This window comes from Bolinopsis microptera, chromosome 12, assembly GCF_026151205.1.
Source record: "Bolinopsis microptera isolate Bmic1 chromosome 12, MBARI_Bmic_1.0, whole genome shotgun sequence".
NCBI lineage: Eukaryota > Metazoa > Ctenophora > Tentaculata > Lobata > Bolinopsidae > Bolinopsis > Bolinopsis microptera.
This window is the reverse complement of record NC_087083.1, coordinates 8,678,247-8,700,620: the sequence shown is the minus strand read 5'-3', so window position 1 is coordinate 8,700,620 and position 22,374 is coordinate 8,678,247. Positions and strand designations below refer to the sequence as shown.

Genomic DNA, 22,374 nt, shown 5'->3' with positions numbered 1-22,374 from the left:
TGAAGACCAGGGCAGGGCCCCCAGGCAAAGCTCGGCTAAAGCAAACTGTCTTTGGCCCAAATTATTAAGGGTACTCCATTTATAATTTTCAGGGACGTAGCCGGGATTTTTCTTTGGGGGGGGCTGTCGGCCGAAGCGAGCCGACGCGCCAATCAAGCTGCGCACGACCCGAAGCAGCAAGGGGTGGAGGGGTTGGGGGCGCACCCCCCAGGGGGGTCCAGGGGGGGCCCCCCCTTGGCGGGGGGCTAGGGGGGCGCGCCCCCCGGAATTTTTGCGAACGGGGTTTTGGACATTTTGGGGCTTAAAAAAAATTTGTAGACAGCAAAAACTGGGATAAAAAGAATCAAGTACCCACGAAAAATTTGGTAACTTCACAACAGCAATCTGCATTCTCCAATCAAATTTCGATTTCCGGCCTCTCGTTTAAAAGTTTTTATTTTTCCCCGGGTCTGGGGCAATTGCAAAAATTTTTAAAAGGGTTTTCTTGTGATGGTTTTAAATGCTATTTTTACAATCCAAGTTCAAAATCTTTGCGACTGCAGTCTAAACACGCCCAGTTACCAGGCGACCGGGGGGACTGGGGGCTTACTTTTTTTTTGGTTTTTTTTTTGGGGGGGGGGGTGCCGCCCCCCCTACCCCCCCCCCCCGGGCTACTGCCTGTTTAATATAAAAGGAAAAGGTCAAGAAGCTCGATTATGGTCTCGGTTATTTTAAAAAGTAATTTTTTTCGATCAATTTATTTGCCGGAAACCCCCTTTCGCCCTAAAAAATGAATAACAGAAAAGGGGTCCTATGGACCAATCACTCGCAAAGAAGAAAACACCTGAAAATTAAGGTGTATATTTCAATACTTTTAATTAGCCACGGTCCCGGGTTTTAAAAAACAAAAAAAGCAAAATCTGTTAACGCGGCCCTGTAAGGACCCAAATTCAAGAAGACAAAGTACCTTACTCTGTATGTCACTCAGTTGGCCAATGCCACTCGCAGGTTTGTTTACTGGCGAAAATCACACTATGGTAATTTTCCCCAAAAATTATATTTTTTATACAGTTATAAAGCTGTCCCCTATGACATTTTTAAAGTTAGGGCTTTTTAAAACTTTAATGCTACTTTTATGGTCACTGGGGCTAAGTTAAAAACCCAGAGTGTATTAGGACCCAAGCGGGGGCCTTTTATAAAAAAAATTTTTTTTAAAATTTTTGACGAACCCCAAAAATTGGGGACCGGCTTCCCTTACCAACCTTAAATCTCTTTGGCGGTTCCACAACGAAGAGGAAAGTTTCCTCCAGGGCAGCAATCTAGGGGAACTTTGGGCCCAATTTTTTGGATCCACCCCCAAAAGTAAGCGAAAGATTTCAAAAAACTACACCAAATCTAGGAGGGTTTAAAATTTGGTTTTCAGGAAAACTTTGGTTAAACAAATAAATGTGTATTGATAAAATTGATTTGTCATTTTTGCTTGAGACTATCATTTGTCAAATTTTTGAATATAAAAGTTAAAGTAACGTGCATTGCTTAAACATTTAAAAATACCGCCCTGTTTTTTTATAAAAATGGAATGCCCAAGTTCCACGAATTTAAAATCCCCAAAATTACCAGTAATTCAAAACGCTTTATTTAGTGTAAAACAATATCCTAAACTTAAATGAACATGTCTAAAAGGTAAAAAAAAAAATTTCCCCATGGAACTTTACAATAGAGAATTGTACAAGCGTCAGCTCTTACCAGTTTAAACTGTATTTCCTTTTACCTTAATGAGTCTCTCACCCTTTTTCCTCTTTTTTTTTCGTCTTTTTCCGTACGTTCTTCTCCACCTTTGGGGAGAATTGGGGTTAGCATGTTTTTCCCCGAATGTTATGGTTTATATTTACGGAACGAGGGGCTCCTTTAAAAAAAGGGCATTATAAAAAATTTTAAAAGGGGAAAAACCCCAAAATCTTAAAATAAACCCACCCCTTGATCTAAAAAATCAAAAGTGCCCTAGTCGGGCCCTCCATTTTAAACAGCGCTGTACTCCTCGTTTGTCCGCCCCGTTTTTCATACTTCAACATAAGGGGGAACACAACCGGAAATCACTATCTTCGGTGGTTAATAAGTTTTTTTTTTGGGTTTTTGAAAACATTAAGTAAATTTTTTCTCGTTACTTTGGAAAACTATTTTTGGCAACCATGGGTTTGGTTTTTGAAAAAATTTACTTCAGCTCAAAACCGTTTAATTGTTTTAACCTTTTATTTTTAGATGAAAAAAAAATAAAACAGATCATATTGGTCGTGTTTAGTTTTTGGTCTCAATTTCGGTTCCTTTCAAAAATTTCTGTTTGGGTTTCGAAGCAGATTCTCAACCAATATTTATTTCCATTAGAAATTTTGTCTTCACAAAAATATACCTTAATATTACTCTCAGGGTTTTTATCTCTCTCATCCACACTCAGTAGTATTCTTCCTTAATAAACCTCAGAGTTTTTTATCCCCCCATCCCACCAGTAAGGTTTTCGCACTGCCCTGACTGGGAACTTGTCAGAGCCAACATTGTTCGAAATTTTCTGTTTTAAGGCTTTTTCGTTTTTTGCTTTCAAAGCGGGATCTCTATTTTACAGATTTATCTAAAAGGTTACACTGATGAAAATTCTCATTCTAACAACGGTACACCACGAAAAGAAAAGTAGACACTTTAATATTTCTTTTGAAAAAAAAAATAAAAAACCTTCCAATGCTGGGGAAAGTGGCCACCCCAAACCTTTGGGGGTTGTGCATAGGGGGGAAGGTGTCGCCTATCAAAAACTTAGGGCACTGGTCAGGGCTTGCAACGTTTTTTTCGTTTTTGCGCAAACAACTTTTTTCATTCCCGGGGTAATCGAAAAACAACGTTAACATTAGGGGTAACAGAAAACTTTGATAAGATTCCCGGGGTAATCAGAAAAACTTTTTAAGATTCCCGGGGTAATCAGAACAACTTTGTTAAATTCCCGGGGAAATCGAACAACTTGTTAACTTCCGGGTAAAAAACCACTTTTTAACTTTCCCGGGTTCAAAAAACTTTGTTAACTTTACCGGTAATCAGAACAACTTTTTTAATTTTCCCCGGGTAATCAAAACAATTTTTTAACATTACCAGGTACGAACAAATTTTACATTACCATGACATAAGAACTTTGTTGTTCGTCTAATTATCACATATTGAACAATACTGTGAAGGATAGCAAACGAAATTGTAATATTGACTCCTGGGTTTTGTTCAGAAAAAAGGTTTTCAGAGTCCGGTCGTACGCGTTTAAAAAACAAGTGTATTCCGCGTGGAAAAATTTTAATCCTTTGCAGTTTGCGATTTTAAATTGAATCATACTTTTTTGGTTTTTCCACATTTTTTTATTTTTTATACCCAGTAAGACAAGGGGATGAATTTCTTAGCGCCCCCACCATCTGCATTGCATTACATCGTAGTGCCATCTTGATTTAAACCCAAAACATTTTTGAATAAACCTACATTTAAAAAAAATAAAATAATCCAATAAAATTAACAAAATCCTAAAAAATATAAAAAAATCCCGATAGCAATGCAACCTGAACGTAAGAGCAGTTGTATGGGAGAGTGGGTTTTCCCCCCATGTTGCCAATCCTAAAACATTTAAACCTAAATCAAGCGGTCTAAGGGGGCTATGAGAGTAAAAGTTTCAAAAATAAAATTTTGTTGCTGACATAAAACGTTTCTTTTCAACTTTCAGCAAAAATTGAGATTGAGGGGGGGGAGCAGGGGAAACTCGACGCTTTTTCATAAATTACAACAATCAAAAAGCAACAAGTAAAAAGTCCCAATAAAGGTCGCAAAAAAGTTTAGTGCCTCTGGTTTCTTTTTGATCCCTTTCGGGAGGACTTAACCCCCCTTTCCGAATCTTTACCCAAAAACTTCCAAAGTCTCTAGGTTAATTCTTTTGGGGATTTTATCCACTTAAAATTTTTCAAACACCTAAGTCTAAAAGTTAATATCAAAACCAAAAGGGGGGGGGGGGGGGGGGGGGGGGGGGGGGGGGGGGGGGGGGGGGGGGCGGGGGGGGGGATCCTTTTTTAAAATACGTCATTTCAAAAAGTTTTATCTTTTAGTTGATTTTTAAAAAATTAAAATTACTTTTATACCTAAACCCCACTAACTATTTTTGTACTTAGTTACTCCATTTTAAAAAAAAACCAAAGTTTAACAAAATCGTTTTCCCACTTTTTGTTATCTTTTTTTTTTTTTAGCGCGGAAGCTGTCGGTCTATTTTTGGAAAATAAAATTCCGGAAATATTTATCAAGGGATCACGAATACCACAGTTTGATAACTTTATGATAATATAGTGAATGAGATACCTATAATATAATTCAGTTATAATATAGTTATAATATAATTCAGTTATCAAACCATGCAGCTATATTTTTTAAACAAATATCACTTGTCAGAGGCCATGGTTGATGGCTACAATAAACGTTTTCGCTCTTCTCGGAGTGGATCTACTGATTTTACGATCTCAAGGTATAATAACCCCCCCCCCCCCATTTGTTTTGAAACTGAAGCAAAAGTGCATTACTTTTGGTGAAATTCTGTTTGTTGATCGCTTTTATTTTCATTGCTGTAACTTTAACAATATTATTTTTCCAATATTTGTATCCTTTAGGTACCAGTACAGCGAGTGGTTCCCTGTTCCGCAGACAGCACCACTTATGTAACCGGACCAGACAGAGGGTAAGAAGTTCAGGTTAAAACAGACAAGAAGATAGATGAGAGCAATAACATCCAGTGGAGTTTCAAAGATGTGGGCTTTATGAGATTCAGTTCTAAGAGAATATCTTCCGGAGGTTGTAGCTTCACGTCCTTCAGTGGAAATGAGGGTTTCTTCGATCGAGCTGGAGTTCTTACTTTCCTGAAAACGTCCACTCAGCTTCAAATTTGGTTTGATGATTTTCTTGAGGTTACCTGGGTCTATCATGACGATGATGAAGGGGGGTAGCTGTAAGCTGAGGAAAATATTGAAGAATGGGTTTAAGTTTGAGAGTAGTAACAAGTTGAAAGATAAAGTCTCAACACATTACAGATATGATCTAGGTTAATCATAATATGATATTCAAATTTTGTAATTAGTCATTTAATTTTATGATAATCCTAATGCTTAGACTCAGGTTAGTTTATCGCTTATGATTGCATTCCCATTGCAACTCATATCCAATGTCGAATATTTTGAAAGATTCTTTATCAGTGAATAATTTATTCTCAACTTTTTTAATCGGCCAAGTAGCCGATTTATTGATGATTGTGTACACAAATGTGACAAAAAATTGATCACTTGTCTCCCTTGCTCTCTCCCCCATTACTGCATATATGCAGCGTTGGTACATGAATCATAATTAGGTTATTTGGCAGTGTATCAACCGCAAGATTCACAGTCATGTAATACTATAAGCTTATAAGCTTATTAGGGGGGGGGGGGGCACTCATTATTTGGCAGTGCATATCAACCGCAAGTTTCACAGTCATGTAATACTATAAGCTTATTAGGGGGGATTCATTGCGGTCTGTTTGGACTATAATTAATACAGTTCATACTTCCATACGACAATATAATGCGTGTTTTCGAAATAATAAGATAATAGGGGGGTTTATACTTTTGCATTTCAACTGCAATAGTGAAGTCCGGCCGTAGGCACAGGTTACACTAGTAACTTTATAAAAACAGTCGAGTACTATCAACAAGGTTTTGCTGACAAAATTCCCTCAGGTGACACAGAATTATGCAGGAACATAAATTCAGGAACAGTGCTGACTGTGCCCTGTGAAGAGGGGCTCATACTGAGAGGCAGCAAAACTATCACCTGTACTGGGGGTACTACCTTTTCCAGTGCCACATCCCATTCTTGTTCTCAAAAAGGTAAAACTTTATCAAATAAGCAGTGGCATAACGTTGCATTTTGGCGCTTCCCCGCTCAAAAAGCGCTCCCCTCGTGGCGCCCCCTCCCCTCATGGCGCCCCCTCCCCTCATGGCACCCCCTCTTAAAATAAAAAAGTGCCGCCTTAACACAGATATCACAAAAACTGATATATATAAAAGTCAACAAATTTTCCTTCTATCATCATTAAATTATGATTTTTTGAATAATTTCAAATTAAATTACAGTCACATTACTCACATACTATACTTTACTACATTTTATTTTTAGTATAAAGAAGTAATAATGATGTTTGAGAATGCAAGTACGTTATAATCATTTTAGGTTATCATTAAGTTTCGTGATCCAATTAAAAAATTTGCAGTACTTAGTAGTGTTTACCCCTTAGTAGTAGTTACTCCCTTATCTTTATCATTTTTATGAAGTTGTCGGTTTATCGGCTTTGAAAAACCAAAAAATAAAACAGTGTAATGGTGTTATAATCATCTAATCGTTCTATCAATCCTACATAAGTCATTACAACAAAAGAAGTTTCTTTCATCATCAATACCTCAAATTATTTTGAATACAGTAGTATTGAAAGTTTTAAACTAATTAAAAGAACGCTTACCGGGATTTGTCTCTCCAGAGCTTTAAAAAACCTTTTCTTTCCCATGTGAGCGGAGCCCTCCGGCTTGTACCTGAACATACTCTCCAATCTTTCATATGTCAGGAAACTCTTCATTTCTATATTTTCCTGTGTTATAAGGTTGAGGTTTATTAATTTACTGAGATAATATCATTTATTTAAGCGAAAGATTTCATGATTTGTAGAGAAGTGAAAATTTTAGGTTTTTCCTTCTTTTCCTTTTTTTCCTCCTTAAAAACTAAAAAGTAGAATGTTACCATTATGAAAGTTACCATTATGAAAGTAAACTATAATAAACTATAATAAACCTCTTTCAAAAAAATATTTAGGAAGTCTTTTCTATCACTCAAAATAGCTTGTTCCATGCACGATGTCAGCTGTTCTTTCTATGGGTATATCAGATTATTTGTAGAGTTTCATACGATCGTATACCGGCTCTAGTAGCTGTTATTTTTTAACTTTCAGTTTGATAACTGTAAGCAGGATAAACTTGAAACATTGTTAAATACAACATAAACACAATTAAAACATAAACAGTTAACTAACTTACGCTAAATTGAACAGTCTCCATATTCAATATTTCCTCAGCAAGCTCCATACGGTTCCATTTGATCGCCATACTCATCTGTTCAATTGCAGAGTCGTTATCAGTTTTACTCTTTATCAGAGCGAACAATAAAGCGTGATCTAAATCTTTTGATTCCAGGGAGTAGATCGTCAACTGAGGGTTACATTATGTAACTATAGTAACACTAGCAAATAAGGTCAATATGTAACTATAGTAACACTACCATTTAAGGTCAATGAGCGTGTTGGTGGTTTTGTGTATTCCATATCCTTCAAAACCCTAGATTTTTTCATGAACTTCACCGGGAGGTTCGTAATTCAAATCAAAATTAGTTAATTAATTAATAGCAGTGCTTTTCAAGAAGAGTCTCATTTAAAACGAAAGGAACAATTGAACGGGTTAAACATTAGAGCAACACTAGGGTTGCTTGCAGAGTTGTGATGACCAGCTAATCTCACCAGGTGATCCATTTGGATTATCTCCTTCACTATTCCATGATGTGTTTCTTATCTTTCTCAGATAAATAGGGAAGAACGTGTTTATCTCATCCTCCACCATTCTTTGTCCGTGATCAGACATTATCCTTCTCCTGAGTCGCTGAGAAGAGTATAATTGAGAAGTAAAGTTACGATCACGTGATTATTTGTAATTCAGGCATTCGCAGTTCTGTGACAGTTCTGTGACAGTTCTGTGACAGTTCTGTGACAGTTCTGTGACAGTTCTGTGACAGTTCTGTGACAGTTCTGTGACAGTTCTGTGACAGTTCTGTGACAGTTCTGTGACAGTTCTGTGACAGTTCTGTGACAGTTCTGTGACAGTTCTGTGACAGTTCTGTGACAGTTCTGTGACAGTTCTGTGACAGGTCTGTGACAGTTCTGTGACAGTTCTGTGACAGTTCTGTGACAGGTCTGTGACAGTTCTGTGACAGTTCTGTGACAGTTCTGTGACAGTTCTGTGACAGTTCTGTGACAGTACTGCGGCATGAGTACTACTACAGGAATGCCGCGGTACTTTCGTCGACGAACTGTTGTACGCGCGGTTTCTTAACTTTTTACGAATAAAGTCTTTTGACTCATCAAGATGATCCATTCAGAGAAAATAATCCAAGTCTCTAACAAATAAAGGCTTCTTCGCAATACTCACAAGTCACTGCAGCTGTGTGCTTTAGCGATAACATCAGCACTATTCCCAGAGCCTTTTATTACCAGTAAAGGTATATCTGAGAGATGCAGATGAGTTAACCATGATGTAGATTGCAGTTATCATTTCATTGATTTAAATCAAAATCTATCTATAATAATAATACCAATAAATCTGCGGGTGTGCACGTGTGCAATTTCTTAACAGTTTAATCAAAAAACGGTAAAAGTTATGGGACTGGTTTTTTCGGTATAGTTTCGACAAAACTCTAACGAAGCCATTGAATAATCTTTTTTAATCGGCCGGTGGTAAGCGTTTCAATTAATGGTTTTGTACCCCAAATTTGATACTAAAGTGTTTCATTTTTCATCTTCCTCAGTTCCTCTATAAGTCTCAGACACTCAAAACTATTTAACCTGATCATACTACTTTATAATGATATAACTTATCATACTACTTATGATAAAGACTTTATAAATAGAGTCTGAGAGACTCTGAGAGACTCAGAGCTACTCACTTTGTCTCATGGAGAGTAAGCACGTAAGAGCAGAGTTAGGACCACCGTTCAGGATAACTTGTATTATAGGGATCTCTCTTTGACTGGCTGTAGAGAGTATTTTGTTAAACATTAAGTAAAGAGCTCGGAATAAGGCAACTGATTTTTATTTAGAGCTACAAATGGAGTATTGTGGAGTATTGGTACAATTTTCGAACGTTGTTAGAGCGAAAAACAACAACAATAGACTTCTAGAGTGAAATAGACTACCAGTTTTCTCGATGGGATATGTTTCGGCTATCTTTCTTTCTAGCTTAGCTCTGAAAACCATCTCACCCCCAAATGTTCTATCAGTACCTGGTAATCATGTTTGAGATCTGTTCATTATCTTGATTGTTGTTAAAAAGTTAAAAGTTAATGCATGATCTCTTCTGTTCCTCTGGCTCTAGACGTCAAACAGGGCAGTTATCACAATGCTGGCAAGCATTACCGTCGCCCTTATATTCACAACACTATTTACCCCCTATACGATTATATCCCCTTTATTGTTTTCCAGGCATTAAGACTCATCGAAAGTAGTTCAGCAGGTACATTTAAGTTCAAAACATTCTAATTCAATGTTGAAGATGACAGGAATAAGAAATAGTTATATGGAGGTTTTTAAGAAATTTGCGCAAAATACGCGCCAGCATGTTATACGAAATTAGGTAAAGAACCCAAAATCGCCATATTCAGGTGCCTTAAAAACCATGTTAAAATTGAGTTAGAGATCTGAAACTTTGCAGGGCGTCTAGACCTTGTCCAAATCGACTGTAAAAAAAATTTCATGTTTCAGGAGTATCGGGAAGTGGGTTTTCTCGAACCCCTGTTTTACAACAGATTGTCGTGAAGATATATATGTATATATATATGTATATATGTATAGACGCTTTTTGCAGTCAATTGTAGCCTACATTTAAGTGTCCGTAGATTCAAAAGTATAAACGATACAGTCATCTCGAACCACAGGTTTTAAAGATAATTGTTTAAGCTTTAGTTTACATTGTATTGAAAAATAATTTAACGTCATCATCATCACTTGATGACGTCATCAAGTTAAGTGTTTTTAAAACTTGACTTTTGACAAAGTAACAACTTTTTAAATCGATTTTACACTATTAAGGAGTAATTTTATTCAAAATCTGAGGACATTTTCATCTTAGATAATTGTTCAAGCATTCCGAAAATCTACCGGAATAGTTTCCTACCTTGCTCCTTCATAAAGATATTTGCTATTGAAGTTAGTGCTTTTTTGAAGAATAATTTTATAAAAACACAAAAGTTGTGAATTAGTATTCTCTGGTGTTGGGCCATCCCTTGGGTTGTGGAGCTCAATTTTGCTTCTTAAAGGTGTAAATTGTGTTATAGGCTAGTTTTAAAGTTAAAAATCGAAAAGTTGCACACGTGGGGACACGCCCAAATTCATTTAAAATAGCTAAAATCGCTAAAAATTTTGATTTTCACGATTTTTATCAACTTTGGAGTCCCGTTGTGATCCAAGTTCTTTTTGAAATCTTCTGAAACTTTGCATGCTTATCAAACTATATATTAAATACCACAATGCAAAAATTTACGGTGATTCAATATTGTATGCGCACGCGACGTCCGCTCAAAGTTTGCACGTGCGAAAGGTGAGAAATTTGCTCATTCGTGATTTCGAATATATTCTGCTTTCCACGATATTTAAATGGCATTATATATGAATTTAATGCCAACTTGAATGAGTAAAAAGTGCCATATTCAGTCGGTTATCGACAAATATACCTAACTAAACACAAGGAAACGTTTTCAAAGGCAGAATTTCGAAATCGTCGAAATTACCTCCTTGTTAATGAAGTTTCGAATAGCTGTGTAAATTATCCTGACATTATAATCAAAAAGAGATGATATTTGACCAAAACCCATAATCATGGGTAGAGTGTACCGCTGCCAGTGTCTCTCTTTTCCAAACAAAAGGAAATGATATTAATTTGAGGAACAGTCCGCTAATGCAAATTGATACCGAGAATGAAATCGGTCGCTCGCTTTTTCCATTCGATCACGGCTTACGAATTGTAATAAAGCTTATTGATTTGAAAAAGCGAGCGACCGATTTCATTCTCGGTATCAATTTGCATTAGCGGACTGTTCCTCAAATTAATATCATTTCCTTTTGTTTGGAAAAGAGAGACACTGGCAGCGGTACACTCTACCCATGATTATGGGTTTGGTCAAATATCTTACTATGAGGTTATAAGGATCATCACCACCTATATAGTATATATCTATACGGAACCTATAATTATATACGGAACCTAAATGGAACATATATGGAACCTCACCATTATCTACCAGAATAAAGTGGGTATGGTGTGGGTTCAGAGAGGCAGTTGACCCCAGAGGGTTAAAGCTTCCGTCATAGTCGAATGTTGCCGAGGCTCCCTTGTTTCGCTGGAACCAATGTGGGGATTATTGAAACGCGGTTAAGAAAATATCTTGCGTTACATTATGATAAAATTATTATCGTGGAAGAGTATAATGAAAGTGAGTGATATATTTCATATAAGAGAAGGGAAAACTGTGGACATACCCGTGAGTCAGCTGATCTAAGAAGCTGAGATTTGCCCCTCACGATACCCCATGTTGCAACTCCGATAGTTACAATATCTCCCGGAAACGCGTACACAGCGTCACCCACCATCTTCATAACACCCTGGAAATATTGCAGGTGTGTTATACCTTATCGGACATTATTTGGACGGACATTACTTGAACGCTGGAGGCCCTAGCGTTCATCTTAATGTCCGTTCAAATAAAGTCCGTTCAATTAATGTCCGTCCAAGTTAAAGTCCGTTGAAATTTTTTCAAAAATTTTTCAATTTCGAACTTTTTGTCCAGAATATGACAACTTTGAGAACTTTATTGTGCCGTAAGTTAACGACGGAAAGGTTCTCCTTGGTCTGCCGGAGGCACAGAAAACTTTACTAGTATATGATGTTTTCAAGGGTCACTTGGCGGAAAAAAGTCAACGAAATTATGGCACTCAACAACATAGTTCATGAGCTAGTCCCCGCCAACATGACAAACTTGTTCCAGCCTCTAGATATTACGGTAAATCGTGTTGCCAAGGACATTGTCCGACGTTGTTATAGTTCATATTACTGAGGGGAGGTTATGAAACAGTGCTAGGAAAGCTCCACGTGATGTTAAGGTTAACCTAAAGTTGTCTAAGATAAAACCACTTCACGCCGAATGGCTTGTAAAAGTTAACAATGAAATGCAGGACCGGGGCAGTTTGACAAAAAAGGTTTCCACAAAGCTAGAAATCACTGATGCTTGTTTAAGCATGGACTATTTCATGCACGAAAACCCATTTAATGAGGATGATATGTGATATTAGACACTGATCATGTACACATATTTTAACATTTTTACTGCTTAATGACTTCTTTTCTTACTTACTGTATAAAAAATGGATTAAAAAATCATTTCGGATTTTTGAATGCCTTCGAGCGTTCATATTAATGTCCGTTCACAATTATGTCCGTTCATGTAATGTCCGTCCAAATAAGGTCCGATAAGGTAGGTCAAGTGATAGATCACGTGTTATAGGTCACGTGACATTATTATCCACATCGTACTTTATAATTAGCAAACTCCAAGAGTTGTGCAAATTTACTCACAGCATCAGTTCCACCTGTGACGATCCAAGCATTAGCGCTCTTTGCCGCCGCGCACAAGCCCTTCGCAAAGTTATTCTTCAGTTCAGTGGGCACTTCAAATTTACCGGCACCACCTGTGACAGAGATTACTAGGTTCGGTTCCTTGTGTTCGTCCATGCCCCATCTGAGGAGATCAACAAATTAGACGACTAAGAAACAATTTGTTATAATATGTGAGTATTTGATATCATTTCTACAGGAAAATAGTTTAATCTGAGTCTGACTTTTGTATTAAAATATCTATGCAGCTTAGGAAATTAATTTTAAAAGTCTCACAGTTCCTCGAGAGTCATGAGGTTGATGATCTTGTCCATACCCTCCTCGGTCTCGCACATACTGTCTGATATCCTCACAAACTAAACAGATTCAGTCATACGACCAATTGGTTAACAAACATTTCGTAACTCTATTCTCCAGCATATAATGCATAGTACTATAATATTTACCGTATACTACAAGTACAATGTATATGTTCTGAAGGGGTTCATACATGTCATATTCTAAACTTTAAGTCGCAAGTGAGGTCAATCAACCGTGAATAAACTTATTTTACCCAGAAGGAACTTACTGATAGTTGGATAATATCTATATCCGGTTATTTGAGAAGCAACTTACTGATAGTTGGATAATATCCGGTCATTTGAGAAGGAACTTACGTCAGGTGTCTGATCAGTATCCTCGAATACAAACTTCATTTTACCGTACCCGTTAGTAGGTACATCCTTACAATCCTGCAGCTTGTTCCACGCTCCTGTAGCCTCTACTCCTTTTCTTAAAGCTGTCTCTGTGTGGTCTTCTCTGTTTCTTCCACACCCGCAACTGTTGGGATACAATGGTTTGTCTGGTCTTAGTCTTTACATTTTAGGACTTGCTGGTGATTACGTTTAATGAAAGTCATTTTGTTACATCTAGCGTGCAACAATGAGCTTATAACAATTACAGGGTTGAAGTGGTTTGAGGAGCTTAAGTGATTGGTATTAGTATTTACGTTTGAGAACATTCTGGTTGTGTTGAAAAAGTATTATCGTGGACGTAAATGCCCAAGAAACCATCTGGTATGACTAGTACCTTTGATTGAAAAGCATTAATAAGTTACTTTATTAAATCTTGCGTGCAACAATTAACTGATAACAAGGTTATGTTTAATACTTCTATTCATCGGACGTATTATAACAAATATTGCAACCTATAGATGTATTAAACAATCGTATTAATCAAAACAATGTGATTAAACGTACAGTTATATTCAGTTAGCGTCACAATGATTGCAGCAATAATCTATAGTATGATACTGATAGATAACTTTCAGTATAGAGTATGTTGTTTGATTATTTACAGTTCCATTACATAATTTGTATGGAATGTTAAACATCTATCGTATGTGACCGTATTAATATGTCACATTGTTTTGATTATTACGATTGTTTAAACGTACAGTTATATTCAGTTAGCGTCACAATAATTGCAGCATGCCATATTGTCAGCAGTATGGGACCACATATTAATACGGTCACATATGATATATATAATAGATGTTTAGTTTTACATTCCATACAAATGGAACTGTAAATAATAAAACAACATACTCTATACTGGGTGGAGAAAGTGATCTATCAGTATCAGGCTACTATACAAAGTGCCCTCGATATAACTTTATATTATAGTGCTATCGAAATGCCGCAAAATGCTCATTAGACAAATAATATTAACACTGGTTTTACTTTTGAGCCGGTCAGTTTTAGAGAAGAGATGAATTAAATAAACAATGGAAACAATAAATTATCAAACAACAAACACTGAAACCCTTACCGGTCGTCTCCTGGTTTCTTTTCGGCAAATCTCTCACACTCCCCTTTGCAAACCACATGCCTGTGTACCCAATGATCCTGAATAGCGGCATTTTAACAAGACTAGGTTATCTAAAGAGCTGGAAGAACAGTTAAGTTTACTATATTATCTAAGCAATGAATTTATCTTTATATCTACGATGTTTCAGGTCTACTGCAGTGTAACTACTCCAAGAAATCGGCTCACCGTTTATTCGCGCACAATTTACAATACAACTAACAATTCAATTGTTTGTTAATAATTGAACCTAGTTGTAAGACCAGAGATCAATTTTTTCAAATAAAATAAAATAACAAATAAATAGAAATAATAAAAATATCACCTGCTGGTCCTGTTGCCGCAGACTCGGCACATAAATATTTTCAATGAGATTATTCATGTTCCTCACAGGCCAGACATTAACAAGTAGTATGTTCCACACTACTCAATAAACTGGAAACTGTTATAATCCGTTAAGTGGGCAGTACACCAGAACGTGAATGGTTAATGGTTATAATAAACAGCTTATAGCTTACAAGTTTATTATAAACCTTCCGTGGAACTATAGATGTGCTCATTTATTTTTTCCCTGGTCTGTTAAATGTACACTGGATATGTATAAATGTACACTGGATATGTATAAATGTACACTGGATATGTATAAATGTACACTGGATATGTATAAATGTACACTGGATATGTATAAATGTACACTGGATATGTATAAATGTACACTGGATATGTAGCTATGTGTCCAGTGTATGCATTTAACACACCAGGGACAATATATTCGATATATCTAACGAAACGGTTTAAGGAACAGAAAGTATTTCGTAAGTTTAACAAAAGGTTTTGGCCAACTTATGAAAAGTCTCGTGCAACTTTATAACAACAATTTTTTTGCAGATTGAACCAAAATATGTTAAAATTGTACCGTGTAAACTGTAAAGTGTATCATGCTTTTTGGTGCACATTCTGCAGTTGTTTGTGTTCAGAGATAGATAAACAACACATGTGTCATCATCAGACGTGTGGATACAAAGCTTCTGGGCTATATTATAGTTGTATACACAAACATTTGCTTCTATGAGAAGGGTGAGCAAATAATGTTTGGCACTCAAAGTGTAATAGTTTAGGTTTATCTAGGTACTGTATAATGGTACTGTATTTGACCAAAACCCGTAATTGGGTATAGTGGACTGCTGCCATGGTGCATGTCTCTCTTTCCCGAACAAAAGTAAATTATATTAATATGAATGACCGTCCGTAAATGCAAAATGATACCGAGAATGAAATCGGTCGCTCCCTTCTCCCATTGCAGAATATATTCAATATTAAAAAGAACTTCCCGAAGGTAGCTGTACTCGGCAATAATGATTCCATAAACATCAGCTAATTGGACACTATAACTACCACCCTGGCCTTATCCTGGAAAATTGGAAATGTGCCTCAATTGTGTCTAGCTGATTACCAAGTGGCCTCGGCCACTTTATTTCGTTGATGCACAATGATTATACTTTAAAACAATTCATGATTGCAGATTGTTTGATTCTACGTCACGTCGTAATCGCAAGTAGGATAAAATAAATCAAAATAATCATTCCATTGTAGTTTGGCTTTGCTGTGCTATAAATAATTAGCTTGTGAATTTGTAAGTGTATAACCTACCAAGACGCGCGCCGAGTTGGACTCGCCGGGGTGGGGGCCGGGACTTCACTACCGCAGTTAAATTTTAGAAATATAAACGGTGCGAAGGTTGAAACGGTGTAAAAGCATGAACTTGCTCAGTCGAAACCAACACGTATCCAATTATACTTATAGTAATACTTAATAGGCAATCTTGCGGCCCCTAGCTCTACTGCCAAATTACCTAATTATAAACCAAAGCTGTAATTAGGGGAGCTGTAAATGGTGAGAGAGAGAGAGAGAGAGTGTGAGAGAGGGAGAAAAAGTTAGATTTGGGATACAAAACCATCAATTAAACCACTTACCACCGGCTGATTTATAAAAACTTTCCTTATTTGCTTCCTCATAGTTTTCTCGGCACTATACCGAAAAAAAACCAGTCCCATAACTCTAACCGTTTTCTTGATAAAGCCGTTCGGAAATTACACGCGCACAGACGCACAGACCCACACACATTTTGAAATTTTTAATATAGATTCGAATAGCCTCCACTTGCATCTGACTTATTGACATTGTTTGGCATCCTATACTGCTATAAAGTCGTGTTTAAAACCACATTTGATAATAGAGTCATGTCAATTGCTTGACTGCATGACCGATATGTTCGATACGTTAGGGACACACACCGTGTATTAGATATACAGGTTGGACTTGGATTAGCCACTGAGAGTTAAAAAACCATAGTTGGTTCGTGCGCACTTAACGTACTTTTAAAACATAACGTACTTAACGTACGAAAAAACGTAAAACGGTGAATTCAACGGTAAATGTACTTAAACGCACTTTTAACGCACGAATTAATTCAAACGCACTTTACGTACTTTTCCCGAAAAATTGACGCACGAACCAACTATGTAAAAAACAACCCACTTCGATGCAGTTATTGTTTTGTTCTAATTTTTCCATGAGTGCAGATCAATTAGGCACGAGTGTTGGTCAATTAGGCAATTAGTAATGATAATAGTTCTGCTCTTGCTCTTAAGTGCTTAGTGCTGGCAATTGTTTTCTTGACAGCACAAACTTTGGTTACGATGTAGTATTAGATCTAATTCTACTGTTTTCATTTCAAATTCGTTGATGGCACTTACCCATGAGCAACATTTGCAACTTTTATCCAACCTGAAAGAGCATTTTGGTAGTACACTGTAAATAACAAATAAGTTTGATCTGACAACCCAATAAAAGAGCATATTTAATATAAAGGTAAAAATTAATTTCATGGTAGTCCTTACCACGAAAGGGGGAAATGACAAAACCCACTCAAATTTCATTAAAATCACTCTTTCATTGTGTTAAATCCACTCAAAAAGTCATATGAAATGTCGATTGTTGATGTTGCCAAACTTCCGTTTCAAAACATCCACGACACACTGTTTGTATTGCTCACGAATTCAATTGTTTAGGGCTAGGGTTAGGGTTGTGATTAGAGTTAAGGCCTAGACGGCTTGCAGAACTTTAATTCAATTTTAACAGGGTTTTAAGGCACCTGAATGAGGTCATTTCGGGGTTTTTAAAAAAATTCGTATAAGTTATTAACCTGTTGAGCGACTCATGAGCCCTGCGATTTCTACGTGCTCAGAGTTGTGATTCTTCTGGGATGAAGGAGGGGGAATAATGGTCGTGCTTGCCGGCACTGTGATCAAAGGAGTAGGACAAGTGACATTCATAGGTGCTTATTGCTTAAATTAAGTTAACGAGCGTTATGTGTTTCAGCTTCTAGACAATTTCCTCCATTTCAACACAACTCTATAATAGCACGTGATGCGTCAGTTAGATAGGGAAACAGTCTCGCCAACAAGCAATCACCAACAATAACATCAAAGCTGTGACCTAATTCACCTTTGATATGGTGTATCAGACTAAAATATCACATGCTTACATTCACCAAGTGAAAACTCTGCCCTGACTCACTTGGATTAGCTTATTTTCAGATCACGTGTAATGAGCTCAGTAGCTTCTTCACTTTGTTCTTCAGTCCTTTTGATTAGATAGCAGGTAATTTCAAGAGTTCAAATAATGTCACTTCATCTAGTTGAGTAGTTGCTTTTATTTTTTGTGGTATTTATCCGAAGATTATCCACTAAACTTTTATATCCAGCTAAGCAAAGGAAGATTAATCACTGCTTTCTCTTTCAGTTTCCCTTTCTCTTCCATTTCTCTTCCCTTTCTCTTATATTTCTCTTATCTTTCTCTTCTCTTAAAATCTTTATATTATTTAGTCAGCCAACCAGTTGCTCAAAATCTTGAATTCTAATGCATCGCTTACTTCAATAACTAAAATTGGTCAATATCTATGGCTAGAAATTGACCAATGAGCCACTAAAAAAGTAAAAAGAGTGCTCCTTCACCGCATTATTTGTGACGTTTATTGGAGATCAGACAATACGTCGATAAGATCACTTTTTAGTTGACAAGATGAAGATCATGTGATTGATGATCCTGATAAGCAGATTCCACGGAGCTGCATGGCAGTATTGTCCTTATCACAATGATACTGCAAGTATTCGTGGACTATTTGTGGCTTTATCTATTATAGTCCTGGTTATTTAAAGGTTATGAAACGTGAGCATGATGTCTGAAGAACACAAAAGGTTCTGTTTAAATTTTTTAAATTTGTGATTTCAAGCACAAGTTCATGCAACTGCTTTGATTAGTATAAACCATTTCGACTTCTTCTGCCAAGGCGATGACTGGGGTAGTTAAATGAAATAATGATCACGAATGCCTTCGAGCTTTTATTTTAATGTCCGTTCACGCAATGTCCGGTAAAATAACGTCTGATAAGGTAGGTATAATAAATAGGTATAATAAGGATCGAGTGACCTTTCATTTCTTAGCAAGTTTTCTGTATCGAAGACAATACATTTGGCATTTCCACGTGTGTATCCGGAAATAGATCTGACAGAGAAATTTAACAAAGGAATTCACATAAGCCCGTGCCTCAGACTTAACTGATCAATATATATCGTTTGATTTCTATTCGATTTGTTGTATTTTTTCGTTGTTCTGCCACTGGATTTGGTATTGATATCTGACATCAATTTATCTTTGAAATTGATAAGGTTATTGTATGGAAGTTATGTTGAACCGGATGCAAATTCCTCTCTGATATGGCAACTAATCCGAATTTCACAATTCGTCACCTATTAAGCAACAAAGCCTATTTTTCAATATTCCTGATCACGCCCTTACTTAAAGTCGACGCGAAAATACGCGCGTATTTTCGCGTTAGTTGCCTACTCTTTCAGTTTTACCATTTAGTTATCATTTTGATATAGCTTCGTCTGTATTATGTTTTGATCAGTCGTTGACTTTCGTAATAATAAAGTAATAAACAACCGAAATTTCGATTCGGGTTTAACCGTGAGTACCCCTCAAATCCAACTAATCAAATCATGTGATAATTGATATTGTCGATTTATACTATTATACTATTCGTCGTTAATTTCAGTTTTGATCTGACACCTGTGCTAAATTTTACAATTTTACAATTTTTACTTTCTAATTTATAATTTATAAATTGGGTGATTTGGTCCGATCTTTTGGTGACTCAGGATTTTTGTTGCTTAGTGGCCGCGGTCACCACTTTTCCTTTGTATTTGTTTTTGAGGGTCGCACTTATATCGAAAATTCTTTATATCTTAATCATCGGTCAGTTTAAGTAATGATCCGCCCAATGTTTTGGAACATGATGACGATAATTGCTGGACTTAGCATGCTGCTGATGATTTCAGGTGAGTTTCAGAACCTTAAATATATTAGATTATAGATGGTTTGACTAAATTGTCAATTTGAATTTGATTTTATCTATAATTCGAATAAGTAAACTTTGAGTCTCAAATCAAAACTCCGATTTAACGTAACATACACCCAAATTATGGTATATATGACTACCTATAGATGTGGATACTGGTGGGGAGGTGAAACACATTTGTTTACTTTAATAGTAAGCACATGTTCAGCGGGTTGAGGAGGTGAAACACATTTGTTTACATTTTTAGGGTAAGCACATGTTCAGCGGGTTGAAGAGATGATACACATTTTGTATTATAGAAGGCTTGTAACACTTGTAACGCTTTCTTGTTACCCCCCTTTGAAGGCCCCGAATTATTTTCTGAACGAAAGCTCAAAAATAACCGAGAAATCGACCTTCTTATTAACTCATTTTGATGACTGTTTCTGACCTAAAATTGCACGAAAAATCGATTTAGCTAGGTTTCAGAACCTATAAACACTTCCTTATCCCTCAAAATTGATGTTTTATAGTTGATACGAGCAACAAGCAACATATGTTTTGATCCTTAGGTTCTACTCATGACCTAGGCAGTTAAGCTGAACCCGACAGATCGAGGCAATCCTCACCTTAACTGATCAAACTGGTACTAACACAATTTTCAGATATAAATGTTCTTTGCGATACGTTTATTGCAGCTTTGCAACTTGAGTGAAGACCAGAGTACGAAAACACACAGCAGGTAAGCAACTCACTTTTGGTGACTGTTCCTCACGAACATTCTGATCCTGCAACATATGAACAGCTAGGGAGATCGTCTCCTTAACAAATCGGACAGGTACTATCACAATTTCCAGAGCACAGCATGATAACAAAGTCAAAAGAAACACAACAAAGGTAGGTTACCAACACAACAATATAACAATTATACTAACAACTGAATTAAATTTATTCTGACGACGGGCAGCCCTGATGTGCTCCGTCATCCTCAACGAGCGACCACTTGTAATAGAGGTGTTATGTCATGTGACACCGATCCGTCCAATCACAAACAGGACGAGTCAGCAGATCGATATTGTGTGTTTACTTTCCTTATCTTTATTTGACCCTCTGTTCACATTGTTATCTCTACCACATCTCGGCTCGGCAAGGTCCACGTGCAATATCTGCACCGCGGTAAACACGCCATGATTACGTCATGAACTTGAAATAGTGTGATTGTTGTACTTATATAACCGTGCCCATTGCCCACGTACAATACAAACTGTTGGGGGGGGGGGGGGTTTAAGATAAACAACCGATCTTGATAGTGTGTTGGTCGCTCCTCCAACTGACTGTGATGCTAACTGTTCAATCAGGAACGGAACATTAACATTGTTTAGTTATAGCATGTTTCGGTTTAGTTGTCCAATTGCGTATTATTAAAAACATTTACTCTAATATGAGGTCGCGATTGTGAACTGAGTGAGATCCAAATGATGAACTGTGCTTTAAGTTTACACCAACTGGAAGCAAAGGAATAATGCATATATCCATGAGTGCTGCTTTGCTTAACTTTGACAGTAAGTGTTTAAAAACAGAATCTAGGACACGACTTCACTGACAAGAACTGTATGTTCCAGGAGGAGGCAGTATACAGGAGGACAAGCATGGTTATACCTGACAGAGTTGAAGTACTAGTTCACCACGGTGCAGTTCATTTTTACCAGGTTAGACACTCAAAATTTCAATTTGTGCTGTGTAATTAGTCATCGCCGTTTTAAATATGTAAACTTGGAATCCTTTTCACAATTGTAATAAGAGTTTGTGTAATTTTAAATGCAGCACTTGCCCTCAAAGTCAATGGAATTCATTTTGTGTGCGGGGTGTTTATTTTAGATGAGATAACACGGAAGTTCAAGTATTGATAAAATAGATAACGGGTAATAGGTGCGCTGTTGAAATGGTTCAGTGGTTTCGGATCATGGGTTAGAACTTTGCTGTACGCTATTAAAATTTCTATTAGAAATATACTTGTACTGAATGTAACTGGCAGATATTTTAGCTGGTACCGTACATATTCGTATCGTATTTTTGGCCACATTGACGGTCCTTTACATTTAGACCCGCAAACTGAAAACGTACTCCATCGTTAACTGGTGCTACTGCAAATAACACTGTTTGTCTGTTTGAATCCATGCTACCATATATGATTTACTGTGTCCGTGCTTAAAAATTAACTGTGCACGTAACGTGCGTGATCCGCGTCCGGTTCGTTCAGTGGACCCCTCTTTAGTTCGTTTACCAGCTGCATTTTATTTCGGATCATGGGTTAGAGCTTTGCTGTACGCTATTAAAATTTCTATTTAAAATCCTGCATGCAGATACTTTGTTACTATATATTGCAAACATTATCACCTGTAGAGCTTGGTACAACTACAAATCTAACTATTGGTGTTATGATGCTAGTGTTACTAACATTCTGCATATGCTTTCGTCTTTACTGCTTGTGTAGCCAAAGCCATGTCTTAGACGCTAGTTTAAATTTACCTTCGTTCCCTTTTTTGCAGATGTAGTGCTGCTTCGTGTTCAATATATATTTTCAACCGTTAATAGTGGTAAATTTTATTTACTTGTTTAACTTCCCCTTCCCTAAAATTA

At 36.8% G+C, this 22,374-nt stretch overlaps 1 protein-coding gene across 1 annotated transcript in view; it reads right to left on the bottom strand.

The window, feature by feature from the left end:
- The window catches only part of LOC134823831 (centrosome-associated protein CEP250-like), a 75,578-nt gene extending 54,860 nt beyond the window's left edge, over window positions 1–20,718 (bottom strand). The window contains exon 1 of the mRNA XM_063835416.1: window positions 20,490–20,718. Coding sequence (XP_063691486.1) covers window positions 20,490–20,515 — 26 coding nt within the window. The 5' untranslated portion in view covers window positions 20,516–20,718. The remainder of the gene's footprint in view (window positions 1–20,489) is intronic.
- Between the last annotated feature and the right edge of the window lie 1,656 nt (window positions 20,719–22,374).